The following is a 14,123-nucleotide window of genomic DNA, read 5'->3' on the forward strand; positions in this document are numbered from 1 at the left end:
GGGACTCACATAGGTAAGGGGACCACTCCATGGATAGGGCTGCCTCCGAATAAGCTCTCTACCTCCTACTTGTGAAACTTCCCAGATATTCTTTAAATTCAGTTGTCTTCCGATTCTTCCTGCACCTGTCTAGTGTTCATCAGCGGTCGTGCTTTCTGTCTTCCTTTGACGGCTACGTGCGTTGATGAAAGTTGGTTTTCTGAGAGATCGCCTATTTCAATATCTCTCCTCGTGCACCCGATAAGCTACAGAAGCACCCCTTTTAGCTTCCTCATGACACATCAGCAAGTTTCGTGAGTCAAGTTGCTTTTAAATTGTTAAAGACTGAATGGAGTACAACTCTAGCATGATAAACAGACCACTGCTCAGTGACAGCAGTGGTATTCCAGGTGCCATCAACCCATTGAATAGAAAGATATCTATCACAAAAGCCAGACGCTGGGTTCTGGAAACAAGTGGTAACTTGCACACAGCCATAATCTTGTCCCTCAATTTCGCTCAGTTTGCACTTTGCTTGACTTTACCAGTCAGCACAAAGCACCAACTTCAGTACAGTGCTAATTACGTGTTGAATGAATATTTCAGTATTCATGCCATGGTATATTTCATCAGATGACTTATATGGAGGAAATGCTCTGTAGTTCATAAATAAGTTTATTTTGAATTTTCATAGAAAGAGGATTAAGTTTTATTTTTTTAAAGTGATTTTTAGTGGTATTCTTTAAATTGGATTTTTTAAACAGCAAACATGGAAATAAATCAGAAAGTTTGTTACTTTGGCATACGTAGTAACATTTCACTATATTGCTCTCATCTTGTTACCAGAGATAATAGAAATGTACTCCATATCTCTGTAATCTAGGTATAATATCTGAAAACTGGTATCGGAAATTGACAACAAGTCACCTTGCACCTTTTCTTTCTTATTGTCACACCAGCAAGTTACACATTACATGTTAAACCTAGGCTGAGTTACTTGTGATACATAGCATGTTATGGTGTTGTAAGGATACATTTCATTGTAATTTAGTTATGTTGACTTCTGTACAGTACTTCTAATGAATAAATGTGCACGTTTGTTTCAGTGTATCCCATATGCAGTACTTTTGCAGGAACTGGACATAAAAAATGTAAGAGATCTTGAAGATCTTATTATAGAAGCTATTTATGCAGGTAAGATATACCATGAAGTAATAATCTAGTTTTATTTATCTTTCATTGCTTCTCTATCAGCAATATGTCAACAGTACAGATTGTAATAACAGCTCTGGTGACAACATATTGTCAGCATTGTGATTTACTGAAGTATGCTGTCATCTCTTGGTTTACTTATGAATTTTACAAGGACCATCCTCCTCAGTACCAGGAATTTCCATTACAGACCACATCGTGACATATGCACCTTTGGTTGCTAACCATCTTGCAAGCCATTTCAATTATCAAGATGACGAGATCTTAGAATGTTACAGACTCTTATCCTCAAAGGATAAGCCTCCATGGCTCAGGCGGCAGCGCGCCGGCCTCTCACTGCTGGGTTCCGTGGTTCAAATCCCGGTCACTCCGTGTGAGATTTGTGCTGGACAAAGCGGAGGCGGGACAGGTTTCTCCGGGTACTCCGGTTTTCCTTGTCCTATTTCATTCCAGCAACACTCTCCAATATCATTTCATTTCATCTGTCATTCATAAATCATTGCCCCAAAGGAGTGTGACAGGCCTCGGCAGCCAGCACAATTCCTATCCTGGCTGCTAGATGGAGGCTTCATTCATTCCATTCCTGACCCGGTCGAATGACTGGAAACAGGCTGTGGATTTTCATTGCATCCTCAAAGCATAACATAAACTTTTAGTCTGATCTCATTTTCAAATTTCAAATGACTATAACCTAATTATTAGTTCTTAAGATTGAATCACAAGTCATTATTGAAGATTTTAGACATATTAATTGTTTGTAAATATTTCAGTGCAGACTTATTGTACCATAATTTTAAATGGATGTATTTTTATCAGCTTTTTCACTATTATGTCCTTGTTAATAAGGCACGCCATCGATGATTCTGCCTTCTGTGATATTTTAGTAACATAAGTTTAAGACTGTAAAATGTACAAATAGTTTTTAAGTCATTAGTTATGAACATAAACCAACCTTTGAGATTCTAGATTGGCTGATGATGTTTTATAAAGGAGCAAAATATGTCCCACACATAACTTCATATTAATGAGGAAACTCTAAATATAATAACATTTTGATAGGTGGTTTATAATAAAACATAGTTTGTTGTAATTTCTTTTTTCAGCCACAAAGACCTCTGTTGTACACTTTTGGTGGAAGCACGCTTTTCACTCACATCCTGAGCTTTATTTAGGGAATGTTGTTCTTCCTGTAGTTGACACCGATTTCTTGGGCTCCTTTTTGATATCAAATTATCGCGGGAGCCACACGTGCGGCAGTTAAATGCAAAATGCGCTAAGAAGTTTAATATATTGAAGTTTCTTAGAGGCACTACTTGGGGGGGCAGACCGCATGGTGCTCCTACGATTTGATAGGGCACATATTTTATCCAGATTAGACTGTGGTAGTGCAGCATATGGATCAGCAAGGCAAAGTGTCCTAGCCAAACTGAATAGCATTCACCACAGCAGAGTTGGGTTGGCAACGGTAGCTTTTCGTTCAAGTCCCATTGCTAGCCTGCTCGCTGAATCTGGTGTGACCGAGCTCGATAGCTGCAGTTGCTTAAGTGCGGCCAGTATCCAGTATTCGGGAGAAAGTAGGTTCGAACCCCACTGTCGGCAGCCCTGAAAATCGTTTTCCGTGGTTTCCCATTTTCACACCAGGCAAATGCTGGGGCTGTACCTTAATTAAGGCCACGGCCGCTTCCTTCCCACTCCTAGCCCTTCCCTGTCCCATCATCGCCATAAGACCTATCTGTGTCGGTGCGACGTAAAGCAAAAAAAAGAATCTGGTGTGCTTCTGTCCTATGCTGCAAATTTTCGACAGATGCCACTTCACCCAAGCTATGCTTGCATTTTCGACAATGAAAATCGTCGGCTGTACGCTGCTTACCCTCGAGCATCGTAGCCGGTTGGAATACGCTTGGATAGCAGTCACAGATTATTTGATGTACCTTAGGTTCCTTGTCTTGATAGACAACCAGGTAGGGTACCTCCTTGGATAATACAACGACCTGAAGTTATTCTAGATTTGCACACCGATCCGAAGGAGAACACGGATTTATCAATCTTTTCCTGTCCATTGTTGGCCGGTACCCCGACACGGTCATTGTTTTCATGGGTGGTTCCAGGGCAGAAGCAGGAGTAGGCTGTGCGTTCATTGTCAACAATAACAGGTTTCTTTTTCCTCTACCGAAAGTCTGTAGTGTGTACACAGCAGAGCTCTATGCCATCTGCAAAGCTCTGTGGGACACACTGTCCAATGATTGCCGGCAATTTCTGCTGTGTACCAACTCCTTGAGAGCGCTACAATCTACAGATACATGCTTCCCTCGGTACCCTCTGGTGCAGCGGATCCACGACCTGCTGGCCGGGTGTCCGGATGCCGGCACCAGAATTACGTTTATGTGGCTTCCAAGCCACATGGGTGTAGAGGGAAACGAGTTAGGTAATAAGTCTGCCAAGGAGGCTGTTATATTGCCCTCGTTGCCTTACAGGGTTCCAGCCAGGGAAATTCACTCTCAGCAGAGACATTTGGTTATGTCCCATTGGGAGATGGAGTGGCAGGCCACACCTCTCCCAAACAAGCTAAGAGCGATAACAGGAACTATGAAAGTATAGAAGACTTCGCTTCAGGCTTCTCGGACAGAAGCATAGGTATTATGTGTCTTCGGATTGGTCACGACATAGTAATGCACTCCTACGTACTGAAGGGTGAACGCCCCCCAGTGTGTACTTGCGGTGGTCATCAGTCTGTGGTACACATCCTTACGGAATGCGTGGACCTGACCGATCTGCGCCATAGTCTAAAACTCCCAAGTACCATCTCCCTCATCCTATGAGATGATGAGCAGTCAGCAGACCTCGTCATCCATTTTATGAGGGATAGATTGGCCTTTTTTTTTATCGTGTGTAAAAGTGTATTTTGTATTAGAGTATTTTTGTTGACTAAGTTTTTACCCCATTAACTCTGTTGTAGTTCGTGTTTGTGTATTTTAATGTGTTGTTTTATCTTTTAACGTGAATTGTATATATCTCTGTACTTCAAGGCAATGCCTTATTCCATTGTAATTTATATTTTCTATAATTTTATGAGAAAATAAGGCATTGTGAATTAGGTTCACTGATTATTTTAATCTCATAATCATATTTCATCATCATTTGTTTTAAATTATAGTCAGTGGATATACTTTAAAATTTTAATTATCATGCCTTCTCATTCCATCTCGTACAATTAGAGGCCGATGACATCATCATCATCATCATCATCATCATCATCATTATCACTTATGAATTTGTAATGACTAAATTCTTGCTGTATAATTTTCCTTGGATTGAAATGGCCTGCATTCCTTTTGGAGTATGTTTTTACTCCCAATCACACTGTTTTTCCCATCAGTTGAACGTGCCATTTGCTCCAATCGTCATGTTTTTGAATGTCCATCATTGAAGTGCCGTGCATGCCTTGTGTTATATTATGTTCTTTCAGTTATGTTTTTAGTTCGAAAAGTATGAGTGTGGAATTGGCGGAACAAGACACACAGAAGTGTTTGGATGAATAGAATTTGTCTGATGACAATCTGTCTTGCTCTTAATGATGAATTGCAGCATATATGTAGCGACATTGAAGTCGGAAGTGACTGGTAATGAGCTTCAATTTGCATGTGTTCCCGCTCCCCCCTCACCCCCTCAAAAAAAAAGGAAAAGACATTGCATACCAGGCTCATCTAAATTACATAACAATGATTCTGACAGTGCCAATGATGTTCAGTCCTTCTGCATGTAAATAATAGTGGCAGTGAAGATAAAGGTTCCAACAGTAATAAAGGGAACAATAATATAGAGAAATAGTGGTTTGGATACAATGGGTGGAGGTGATGCAGCTATAGGGTTCATGTACCAATGGAGGCATGTCACAGTGAAGGGTACAAGGATGACTGAAAGCCTGCATTGCACATTGGTGAATAATTTGAGAAATACCGTGCCTTGCTGATTTATTGTTCATAAATGGCCAAGCTGAGTTAAAAGTCTCAATACTTTAAATTCACTTTTATCTTGGAAACTACATCAGTTCCCAGTGAAAACTTCTTTCAGTCAGTAATTTTGATCAGCCAAGTTCATCAAAATTATGTTGGTTATGGTGGTTCAAACACTGCTTTATTGACTAAATTACACATTAATTTCAACATTCAAAGAGTTGTGTGGGGCAAATCCATGATGTTACAAATTAGGCAATTTTCTGATGAAAGTGCTGAAATAAATCAAATTAGCAATACAGTGCAACCACAATTCTCTATTTTTGGAGAGACCACAGAAAAAAACATACAATACGGAAAAATAGAAAATTTGGGAACGGATTAAAATCATTAGCAATTTAGCTAAACATCACAATAATGAAATATGTGTAATTATAATCTTACAAAAAATTCCAAGATAAATTACACGAGTTACAGATCTCAATACTTTAAATTCACTTTTACCGTGGAAACTACATCAGTTTCCTATGAAAACTTCTTTCAGGTCAGTAATTTTGATCAGCCAAGTTCGTCAAAATTATGCTGCTAATTAATGCCAAGCAAAGCAACAATCAATCACAAGTTGTTTTTAATTTTCCAGTCCTGAACAATAAAATGGGAATTAAGGCACTAGAGAAGAAAAGAAGAAAGAAAGAAACATTCTAAGCAAAATCCTAGGACCAGTTAAGGGAAAGCACCATAGTGAAAGAGGAAAAATGAAGATCTATGTAGGCATGCAGAGAAGATCAGACACAATACACAAGAGAAGATTCAAATTTTATGGACACCTTCTGAGAATGAGTGAGAGTAGGCTGAGAAAAAGAATTTTCAACCACATCACCGAAGTAAAGATGACCACAAAATGGGTTAAGAAAAGATTTGGAAAAGTTGGGACACATACAGATGTGATCTGGAATCGAGTAGAGTTTCAAACTAAGATTGATAAATTCAGGAAGTTCTAGGAATAACATACAAAGGCCAAGACCACCTTGTCGAAAGAAAGGAGGGGAAACCTCAGTGAAAGAATAAAAAGTTCTGGGGACAGAAGAAACAACGAACAAGTAAACCACCTGTTTCCTACGCTTCAAAGTAGCCCAGAATCAGAAGAAGAAGGAAATAAAGCATGTCCTATGCAAAAGCATTAAACATGATGGTGAAATATGTTCTTTTATTAAAGCCTTTCTTTTTTATTTGGTCACCAGTATATGTTATAAATTTTTGTAAGTCTTGTATCTCATAAATTACCATTTGCCTCCTCAAATTTTAAATGTTATATTCTACTGCAGAATATGATTTCAAATGCAAGTATTGATTCTTAAAAGTTCTGAAATGCATTATATTTGATTCTGCCCATCACTAATAATCACAGGCCACAGATTGGAAGAAAAAAAAAAATCTTTAAAACTCAATAAATTTCAGTTTATTTGTGACCTTCAGCTTGGATGCGAAGTGCGATGAGATGCACATTGCTCAAGCCAGTACAAATGGATAATGTTAGGCTGTGCATATGAAATGAGTGTTATTTTTATAAGGACATTTAACATAAAAATGTAAACTTCGATATCCACGTCATATTCAGGCCAATACAGTAATATCCCAGGATCTCCCATGACTTTGTATAAAGGTCTGTTCAGGTCATGAGAACACAATCTTATATAATGCCTAATGGTGCCAGAAGATTGAGTGTATCATGAAAACTACAGGAACTGTAAAATGTTACCCTTATGTAACACATCAAAATGAGTAAAAGTGCAAACTATATTTTGTGAAGACATTGTCCAACTTTCTCAGAAGTGAGCCATGACCAACCACAGCAATAAGAATATCTGAAGTCATGAGACATGAAAAAGCTTCCAAGCATATTGCAAAATCTCAAGGATGAGTTTTCCACCTAATCAGTACTTTATTATACAAAGTGTCTAATAATTTAAATTACATTAAAACACAGTACCAGTTTCGACCTGTTAAATAGGTCATCGTCAGCTGTTGATGATACCAATATAAATGGTCTGTTATTGGACATTATAAATTTTCCAGCTAACTCATTCCTGGTTGCCAGCGTTTCACCCCCGTGTGCTAGGTTGGGCTCGTCAGTTGGTACCTAGCACACCTACCAAGACGCATCGCTAGTGCATACTGTGGAGGCCACTGCGTAGGCTACTTGAAGCCACCGGCAGTGCCAATGCACTATGAGAACTTTGTCTCACTACCAAAAATTGATGCCTGCTTGGCCATCAGATTTCAGGTTCCCTATGGGAATCAACATCTATATAAGCTGTTGATGAACCTGGTTATTCAATAGCGACTGTATAGAATAAAACATCACTAAGATTAAACAAGAATGCCACTATTCTAATAAAATGTAATGCTTAATGTCTAAATATATACATATGGTACAGTTTTTTGAAGTTAAAAGGCTTTAACTTCCTGGAGTCCCATGAACACCACATATTCCAAAAAAAATGTATATAATGCTATAATGTTAAAAACAGGAAACAATTCTTAAAGTTTAAAGAGTCGCTGATATCATTGTGTCAAGTTCAAATATCTTATGCTGCAAATATATTATGTCCAACCAACGGTTGTGCAGGGTAGATGCAAAAGTGCATTGTTGGGACGCAAATATGCGAGGAACATTACGTTCCAGCTGTTGATGAACCTGCTTATTCAGTAGCAACTGTACATTATAAAACATTACTAAGATTTAACAAGAATGCCACTCATCATCATTCTAAACCATCTCCAGTTTCCCGGGTGTGGTATATGAGCCTCCTCTATCTCATCCTGTCCTTGTACCATTTTTCCTCCACCAACTTGTCCCAATCATGACCTCTCAGCAGTACATCGCTCTTAACTAAATCTATCCATTTCCTTCGTGGCCTTCCCACGGGTCGTCTTCCTTCTACCTTTCTGTCAAATTCCTTCCTTGCAGTTCTGTTTACTGGCATCCTCTTCATGTTACCAAACCACTTCAGTCTTGATATCTGAATCTTATTGAGGAGAGAATCATCTATTCCTACTTCTTCCCTAATTTTCTCATTCCTAATCTTGTCTTTCCTGGTTTTCTGGATCATAGTGCGTAGGAATTTCATTTCAGCTGCCTGAAGTTTGGAATTATCTCTATTGGTCAGTGTTGTGGTTTCGAGACTGTATGTAAGAATTGGTGTATAATAGGACTTGTACAATGTCATTTTTGTTTTCATGGGTATTTGCTCATCCCACAGCAGGTGCCTTACCTGCTGGTAAAATTGTGTTGCCTTATTGATTCGATTGTTCACCTCATGTTTTGCTAGGTTGTCATTTGATATAACGCTACCCAAGTATTTGAAAACTGGAACGCTGTCCAGTTGAGCTTCATTTAACATGACTATTGGTTCTGCTCCTTCCCCATACACTTTCATCACCACCGTCTTGGTCTTGCTGATGTTTAAACCATATTTCTTAAACTCCTCATTCCAGCTTTGTATTCTCTCTCCCAATTCCTCTTCTGAGTCACTCCAGATCGCAACATCATCTGCAAATGTGAAGGCTTTGATATCTCCATGTTCTTTCCTTTTAATAGATTTCATTACTACATCCATTACGATAATAAATAGAAGTGACAATGAGCTGCCCTGCTGCACTCCTCTCTTTGTTTCAAACCAGTCTGACAAACCACATCCTACTTGAATACAGCTTCTGTTCCCACTATACAACATTTTCACTTTGTCTATGAGGCTGTCTCGCACTTGAAGTTCTTTCATGCATTGCCAAATTCTTTCCCTTGGTACACTATCGTATGCTTTCTCAATTTGTTAAAAATGAAGCCATGTTTTCCAGTGTTGACTTAGTTAAATGTAACAAAGGCTTTTCAGTCTGTCAAACACACAGCAAATACAATGTAAATTAAAACACTATAAACATATCTGTAAAACACACACTAACGTACAAAGAATGACATATATATATATATATATATATAAAAGCTTGTTTTTAAGTGATTTGATAGAATCTGAGGATGTTCATGTAGAACGAAACATGTCATTCTTTGTATGTTAGTGTGTGTTTTACAGATATGTTTATAGTGTTTTAATTTACATTGTATTTGCTGTGTGTTTGACAGACTGAAAAGCCTTTGTTACATTTATGCTTTCTCAATGTCCAAAAATATTAGAAATAAAGGCTTGTTCTTCTCCCAGTATTTTTCCATTAGCATCCTAATTGCAAATATATGGTCTGTAGTTGACCTTCCTGATCTGAAACCATACTGCTCTTCTTCCAAAATTGCTTCAACAATATCTCTGATTCTGGTCTCTATTATTTTTTCCAATATTTTCAGGATATGAGACAGTAGTGTGATACCACGGTAATTAGTACATTTTCGTCGGCTTCCTTTCATGAACAGAGGTACAATGATGCCCATCTTCCAGTCCTCAGGAATAGTATTTTCCTCCCATATCTTGTTGAGCAGTCTGTAGAGTCATTGGATTCCTGGAACTCCCGCTGCTTTCAGCATATCTGCACTTAGTTCATCTATGCCCACTGCCTTTCCTTTCTTCATGCTCTTGAGCGCATTTTCAACCTCAAGCCATGTAATTGGTGGTTCAGTTGTGGTTCCTCGACTTGGCTCTCCTCTATCTGTTGTTATGTTTTCTGTATCTCCATTCAGCAGCTTTTCGAAATAGATCTTGAGTTCTTGTTTAATTTCTCCCTCTTCTTGTGCCAGAGTTCCATCATCACGTTCTATTGCTTTTATGGTCTCTTGATCCCTTCGCTTGTTTTTCACTACTCTGTATAGCAATTTCATATTTCCTCTACTGTCCTCTTCCAGTTTGTCTGCAAACTCATTCCATTTCTTCTCTTTTTCTTCCCTTACAATGTTCTTGACAGCAAGTTTCTTGTTCCTGTATACTCCTTGAAGTCTTTGTATTTCTTGTTCATTTCGTTCTTGTCCCTGTTTTTGTTTTTCCTTTTCCAGTGCCTTCTTTATTTGGTTTCTTTCTTTCACCGCTGTTTTCACTCTATCATTCCACCATGGTGTCTCCTTTTTTCTTTTGATAGAACTTGTAACTCCACATAGGTGTTTGGCTTCTCCCACAAAGGTGTCTTTGAAGGCCTTCCATTCTTCATTAACGCTGGTTACGTCACACTTCGGCAAACTCTGTTGAATTCTTAGTTTGTATTCTTCCTTTATTTGGACTTCTTGCAACTTCCAAGTTTTAACCCTTGGTTTTTTCGTAATAAGTTTCTGCGTTTCATTTGCCTTATGTTTGAAGTCTACTACCAACAATCTGTGGTCACTCTCCATGCTTTCACTAGGGATGACCTTTACATCTGTGATGTACCTGCCACTATTCTACTAAAATGCAATGCTTAATGTCAAAATATATACTTATGGTACAGTTTTTGAAGTTAAGGCTTTATCTTCCTGGAGTCCCACGAATGCCACATATTCCAAAAAGATTTTATATTATGCTATAATGTAAAAAAATAGGATACAATTCTTAAAGTTTAAAGAGACACTGATATCATTGTGTCAAGTTCAAATATCTTATGCTACAATGCCAGCATTATGTCCAATGGTTGTGCAGGGTAGATACAAAAGTGTATTGTTGGGCCGCAAATATGCAGGGAACGTTATGTACAGTAGAATATTAGGTTTTGTACTTGTTTTACAGGCACTATGCTCTTCTCAGTCCATATCATTGCTGATAAACATGCTAATTTATACTAAGACATCTTGTGAGGCATAAGTTGCTGTGCATTACGTATTGAAATCAGTAAAAGTAAGTGTGAGAGCTCCCCTCTTCATACTTTTATTCCACCCAGATAAAGTCAAAATATCTGAGAAATAAGAAAAGGAAGGTAGAAATTAGAATAACAAACAGACAGTACCTGCTAAATGGGTTGTGAACTATTGTGTGTATGTTACTTACATGCGAGCTGGATATGTCATTGAGCATGGTCGGGAGCATGCTGCGAACTGTTGTGTGTACGTCGTGTAGCTGTTTTAGCATTAAGATTGAGAAGTAGTGGGGAGGGGGAAGCAGCTTGAGGAGGGGGTGAGGTGGGGTTGGATGTGTCTTTTGGGGGTGTGCGTAGATTTGTATTTGCTGATTCCTTTTGGATATGTGTCTTTTAGAATAGGAATGGCTGTGTTGTAAAGAATGTTTGTTTTATCTGTGATTTTGTTTAAGTTGAAGTTAGGATTAGCGTACTGGTCCATACTGATCTAGAAATCTTCCATTATATTGAGCAAAGGGCCTCTGGGGTTCATATTTAGAATATCCAAGTCGTTCTCGATATTAGTGAACTTAGGCCCATCGAGGAAGGAAAATAATGATGCAAGAGAGAAAGTAAAGTGCACCAAATTGTAAAAGAATGTAAATAAGAAATGCAACGTAAATATTGAATAACTTGAAGATTTGAAGAAAGTTAAGAAACAACAAAGTGAGAAAAGAACAAGTAGTGGCAAGTTTTTTGAGGAAGTAAAATTTAAGTTAGCCGGCCCCGTGGTGTAGGGGTAGCGTGCCTGCCTCTCGCCCGGAGGCCCCGGATTTGATTCCCGGCCAGGTCAGGGATTTTCCTCTCAACCTGAGGGCTGGTTCGAGGTCCATTCAGTCTACGTGATTAGAATTGAGGAGCTATCCGATGGTGAGATGGCGGCCCCGGTCTCGAAAGCCCAGAATAACGGCCGAGAGGATTTGTCATGCTGACCACACGGTCCCTCGTAATCTGCAGGCCTTCAGGCTGAGCAGCAGTCACTGGTCAGGCCAAGGCCCTTTCAAGGGTGTTAAGTGCCGTGGGGTTTGGTTTGTTTGGTTTGGTTTTCAAAATTAAAGTTAAAGAAAGGAAAATAAATGATCTTGGGGAAACAAAGTTTGCTCAGTGAATGCTTCATTGATTGATAATTTTAAAACAAGAGGAAAAACTCATACATAAACAAGCAGAATGTGTGAAGAAGAACTTAGACAGATGTCTTGTCTTATTAGCAACATTTTCCATAAAAAATAACGATTTAATGATTCAATGTAAACTTTTTTCAGTTATTTAAGCTAATGTTCAAATTATAGCATTTTTTGTTTTGTATTATGGCAGTATTAAGTACTTCCGATAAACATTAGAAATAAAGGGCAAATGGTAGATTGCTATAAGAAATTATGTGTAGATTGCTTTGTAAGGAAAATATGCAATGTGTTAGTTTTTGTTTTATTATTTTAGAAAAATTTTACTTCCTTAGTTTAGCAATACTGAGTGGCAGCCCTGTGTTCTGTACAGATTATCATCTACTTCCAGAGGCAGAACCAACAGCAAGTCGCTGATATGTTTTTCCTACCCCTGCCAAGTATGACTGCTGTATTGATCAAGTGACTCAAATTGTTCTGTTTCCTGAATTTCCTCTAGTATGAATTTGATGCAGTTCCTTGTATGATTCTTTCAGCAAATGTAAACATCCCTCATTTTTTTCTTAACTAGCAGTACCTATTCTAAAATACTTAGGTATTCATAATAGGACATTGGATATATATTGCAGTTGATTTTCATGAGAAAACTTGGGAAGAAGAAAGTGGTGCACTAGTGTACTACTGCACCCACAAGATAATCTCTTGCTCTAATGAGACAGTGGTACATCCCATGAGTCTATTGTAAAAGGTCAAATCATATGAAATTTACAAATGCAATATTTTATGTGTGTTCTCTCTTAAGTAGATCTCACAATAAAGATTTACCTACTTTTCAGCTCCCAACCTTTTGTCCTATAAAGGGTTAACTATAAAGCAAGTAAGTTAAAACTAATTATACACCCCAAGTAATGCACCACCTCCATCGTAATGTCTTGTGATTGTTCAGAACAATACTCTGAGGAGTTCAGTTCAGGAGGAAATAATGCCAAAATGCGTTTATTCATGATTAAATAAAGAAAGGAAATTTAAGAGATGTGAACAATTACCATGGAATTTCTCTTTTGTCAGTAGCCTACAAGATCCTGTCACTATCTATCCATGAAAGACTAGAACAGCAAGTTGAACACAAACTCGGGGAATACCAAGCAGGTTTTCGGAAAGGCCGATCAAGTGCAGAACAAATACTAAACCTAAAAACCATAATAAGATACCATATGCTGAGAGGTCGGACCTATGTATCTACATTTTTAGACTTCAGGAAAGCATACGACTCCATCGACCATGATGTGTTGCTTAACATCTTTGCAGAAATGGGAGTCGATGAGAAACTGCTGGCGATAATTAGGGCAACACTAACTAATACCAAATCCAAAGTAAAATTCCAAAGATGTCTCTCTGAACCCTTTGAGATCAAGACAGCCATTCGACAGGGAGATGGGCTCTCACCTCTTTTGTTCAACTGTGTACTTGAGAAGATAATACAGGAGTGGCAAAAGACGTTAAAAGAGAGAAACCTTTACAAACACGTAAGGATTGGGACAAAGAAAAACGGAGTGGAAATAGATTGCTTAGCGTTCGCTGATGATATAGCCCTTATGACAGAAAATTTTGAAAGTGCAACAGAACAGATCAATGTGTTGAAGGAAGTAGCAGAACAAACAAGTTTACAAATTTTCTTTCAAAAGACAGAAGTAGTGTCAAATATCAAAGATGATACGGCACAACTAAACACCAAATGTGGAACGATAAACCATGTTAGTAAATTTAAATACCTTGGGGAATGGATTCAGCAAAATGAACTTGACAAAGAGGCCATAGCAGCAAGAATAAAGAAAATTGAAGTCACTTTCCAAACCACTCGCAACATATACAACAAAAAGTGCTTTTCCCTGAACACAAAAATTCGTCACTACAACACTGTCATCATACCAGTATTGCTGTATGCATCTGAATTCCTTATCCTGTCCGAGAAATGTTTGCTTGCGGATTTAGAGAGGAGAGAAAGAAAGATCCTACACACCATACTTGGCCCAAACTACAAAAATGGCATCTACAT

At 38.3% G+C, this 14,123-nt stretch overlaps 1 protein-coding gene across 5 annotated transcripts in view; it reads left to right on the forward strand.

Moving 5' to 3' along the window:
- The window catches only part of LOC136864640 (COP9 signalosome complex subunit 7a), a 370,749-nt gene that overhangs the window by 241,967 nt on the left and 114,659 nt on the right, over positions 1–14,123 (forward strand). For all 5 annotated transcript variants that reach the window (XM_068226369.1, XM_067141898.2, XM_067141894.2 and 2 more), the window contains one exon: positions 1,086–1,173. In XM_068226369.1, the coding sequence (XP_068082470.1) occupies positions 1,086–1,173 (88 nt within the window). The remainder of the gene's footprint in view (positions 1–1,085; positions 1,174–14,123) is intronic.

This window comes from Anabrus simplex, chromosome 2 (assembly GCF_040414725.1).
Source record: "Anabrus simplex isolate iqAnaSimp1 chromosome 2, ASM4041472v1, whole genome shotgun sequence".
NCBI classification, from domain to species: domain Eukaryota; kingdom Metazoa; phylum Arthropoda; class Insecta; order Orthoptera; family Tettigoniidae; genus Anabrus; species Anabrus simplex.